The sequence below is a fragment of the Polistes fuscatus genome, unplaced genomic scaffold, assembly GCF_010416935.1.
Source record: "Polistes fuscatus isolate 324 unplaced genomic scaffold, CU_Pfus_HIC Scaffold25, whole genome shotgun sequence".
In the NCBI taxonomy this organism is placed as follows: Eukaryota; Metazoa; Arthropoda; class Insecta; order Hymenoptera; family Vespidae; genus Polistes; species Polistes fuscatus.
The window spans coordinates 2573866-2577851 of record NW_025113102.1 but is presented as its reverse complement, the minus strand read 5'-3'; the positions used below and the strand labels follow the sequence as shown (position 1 = coordinate 2577851).

General features: G+C 47.0%; 1 protein-coding gene across 1 annotated transcript; it reads right to left on the bottom strand.

Moving 5' to 3' along the window:
* Window positions 1–372: 372 nt before the first annotated feature.
* Window positions 373–909, bottom strand: LOC122518646. The gene has a single exon (XM_043637692.1). The coding sequence runs from the start codon at window positions 907–909 to the stop codon at window positions 373–375; it is 537 nt and encodes a 178-aa protein (XP_043493627.1).
* Between the last annotated feature and the right edge of the window lie 3077 nt (window positions 910–3986).

The window sequence follows — 3986 nt, the reverse complement described above, 5'->3', positions numbered from 1 at the left end:
GTCGCTGGCGTTAAGAAGTAGCGGTCTTTACGGTACCACTCGAACCAAGCCATCGGGGCCAGGTGCACCTCTGTGACTCTACCTAAGCATTTTGAGGGGGGTTATCGGTCGTCACGTACTAACACAAGCTGACCTACTCTGAAGTTTTCGCAAGGATCCCTCTATTTTTCGCGACACTGCAAGTGCGCCAAATACTCGCTTGACCAACGTTTCCAGAAATTATTTCGAATGCGCTGAAGAAGTTGAAACCTACCTCACCGGTTCTCGGGTAATTTTGGTAAATCGGCGTCTGAATCAAAGTAGAAACTCCCTCATTGAGAAAATGTGAAAGAGTGAGCGCCCGCAGAAGGTCGGTATCCAAACTCAGCGGCCCTAGAGGACGAGAATTGAGGCAAGCTTCGATTTCCACGAGGATTGTGGATAACTCCTCAAAGGTGACGTATGCTCCCTTATGACTCTCTTTAAATGGTGCTTCACTGATTTGACTCCGGCTTCTAACAACCAACCATAATGTGGAGCACTGGGTGGAATGAACTTCCAGTTCGTTCCGCCGTTGGCAAGAAGAGATGCCACTTTCTGATAAAACTCCGAAGCACGGACGAACATAATCCTAAGCTCTTTATCAGCCCCCTGGAAATTAGTAGCATTGTCGCTATAAAGATTCTGACAAATACCTCGACTACCTACAAATAAACGATACGCAGCTATGAAGGAATCAGAGGTTAAGTCGCTAACAAGCTCGAGGTGAATAGCTCGAGTAGCAAAACAGACGAACAGTGCAATGTAACCCTTACTGGAACGATTTCCGCGACCCTTTGACATACGCACCTGTACCGGACCTGCATTATCGAGACCGGAATTCGCGAAAGCCCTACTTCCTACCACTCGATCCAATAGTAGCTCACCCATAAGCTAATGAGCTAATTGAGGCCTAGCTCGTTGACAAGGTATACAAGCTCGAATAGCCGATTTAACTAGCCGATTTCTGCCTAATATTCAAACTTGGACATCAGATAACTCGAGTCAGGGTTGGACCTCCATGGAGACACTGGTGGTTTCATGCCGCACAAACAATTGACTAAGGTATGAATTCTGGGGCAAAATTGGGGGATGCTTCCGCTCGAAAGATAAGTAAGAACTAGCCAAACGACCTCCTACTCGTAAGAGACCGTCATCCTCATTCATGAAGTGATTTAACTTAGAAAGGCGATTGCCTTTCGGCAATCTCTTGCCCGCCGTCAGGATTCCTATCTCCGTCGCGAACGCTGTTGCCTGAACTAGACAAATGACCATCACTCGAGCGTCATATATCTCAACACTGGTAATAAAATGTGGTGAAGAACTTGTATCTATTAGTTGACGATTTCGTACCCGAAGAATTGGGCGCCTGCAGTACGCAACAAATCTTAGAAGTTTAGTTAGGGAGGAGAATCAGGTCAGGATTTCGGGCTCATTTGGGCTATAACGAACATGGTTCACTCGAACAGCTTCGCTCGAATGTGGCCACTGGACGGAGGGCATGGAAAGCCATGCCGGACCCTGCCACCATAGAGCGCTCATAGCTAACTCTTCCGGTGGAACTCCTCGCGATGCCAAATCGGCAGGATTTTCCTTAGTCGGAACATGGGACCAGGTTGCTGAAAGCAGTTGAGTTTGAATGAGCGAAACACGATTGGCGACAAAGGTTTTCCAATGGCACGGATGTTTAGGAAGCCAAGTAAGCACGATCTGACTATCTGATCAGGCAAAAATTGGACATTTCTGTAGAAAGTTCAAACTAGTTAGATGAAGAAAAAGCTTAACAAGAAGAGCTGCTCCGCAAAGTTCTAAATTAGGAATACTCACAGTCTTAACAGGAGCTACCTTTGATTTAGAAGCTAATAACGACATGCGAAACTTCCCATGACCCTCGTCAATACGCAAATATACCGCTGCGGCGTACGCACCCGAAGAGGCATCCGCAAAACCGTGTATCTGACAAGATGATTCCGAGCTATTTCCTAGCCACCTCCCTACTGATAAACACGGCAATGTAACTAGCCCTTGACAATACCTATACAACGTTCACGGATTTCCGACGGTAACGGCGCGTCCCAATCACATTTCAACAGCCACATGTCCTGCATCAATATCTTGGCACCAACGGTAATCGGTGAAAACCATCCTAAGGGGTCGAATAAACGCGAGATATTTGATAAAACCGATCTTTTAGTATGGGCGGCAGCCATGTCAGCCAGGCTAGCCGAATCGAACCTAAATTCCTTCTGTTCCGGAACCCTGCGTACGCCTAGTGTTTTAACCGTCTGATCATTTCGATCGATTTCTCCGCGACCTGTCTTACTGCATCTGGAAGTACTTCTGGATAATTCGCGGCCCACTTATCAAGCTGGATCCCATTAAAAACTAAGAGCTCTACAATTTCTACCCTCTTTCTAACCGCCGTCAATATGTCGTCCGCTCCCGCGAAGATATCGTCGACATATGTCTCTGTCTGCAAACAACGGGCTCCGAGCGGGAACCGCGTACCTTCATCCTGAACTAGCTGCGAGAGGGTGCGGATGGTCAGGTAGGGAGCGCAAGCTATGCCATAAGTGACCGTATTGAGTCGGAATTCCACCGGCTTCGATGAAGCGTCGGGTGACCAGATAATTCGTTGGTAATCCTGATGCTCCTGAACAACTGGAATCTGTCTGAACATCTTGACAAGATCCGCAATGAAGACAACTAGGTACCTACGCCAATTAAGTAAAATTAACGAGAGATCGCTTTGCAACGGGGGACCTGTTGGTGAATAAATGGCATTACGATGACCAGGCGTCAGAGTCCCGTAAGGTCAAAGACAGGGAGGTGTCTATAATAGCCTGGAAACCATGCCGTGCAGGGTAATTCATTGATCATCGTTTGATGAAATGGTAGGACTACCATCTAGCCTTAAGAGACCATAGTTACTGGACATGATGCGTCACTTATAGCCTCTCACGTTCAAGTTGTACACATTGCCCCAACGTGGCACCGCTGGAAACTTCCTCTATAGAAGGCTAAAATGGGGCAGCGGCCCTACGGTTAGCTTCGAATCCGTAGGGTATGAATAAAGAGGCTCGGCTCTGAAGGGACTAGCAACTTCTTCAGGGCTTAAAATAAGGAAATAAACAAGATAAAAACTCGGAAAATGAAGCCTCGGACGAGAGCGAACAAGGCCCCACTCGCTCGGGACAGAATATGGGGGCCACTAATAATGACCACGGCCGCGTACCAGAGCAGTACGTAGTATAGTTGCCCTTCCAGAAAGTGTTATGCAATACATGTCTCCACACTGGGAAGGGCAACTACATGGCACTGTCGTCGGATAATTTAATATCGCACCTGAACGAGCACAAAGTTTGTCTCGTATATAAGTGCTCTAGGTGCGTTAAGAAATATACAAGGAGCATCCAGCGCAGTGCCATATGCCCAAGTGCACTGGGCCGACACCCCTGAATAATAACAGGCATATGTGCTCCGAATGTGGGGAGAATTTTAAAACAAAATCCGGACTGTCCCAACACCAACGATACCGGCATACGGCTATCAGAAATGAGGCCACAGCAGCTGAAACCGCACAAGGTGAGCAGGCATTAAAGAAAGGAAAATATTGAATAGGTATCGCAGGGAGGATGCAAAAAGTAGATTACCACGTAGATTACTATTTAATAATTATATGATTTATTAATATCACAAAAATAGAGTATTAGATGAAATGATGTGCGTCGTGTGAAACAACGGCAAAGAATAGGACGCGTGACACGTGCACGCGAGGAACGATAAGAGCTTATCGAAGAATGCCTTGAATTGTCACGCGGCACGAGTTACGAACCTTAACTGCGTTCGCTAATACTCCCCCTCGATTCAGGAAGCTTTCCGATCGGAATCTCAATCTTCGCAACGCCTAGGAGATCTAGACACTTCAAATGCTTCTGTCTTTGCACGCCCTTGGTCAAAAAATCGGC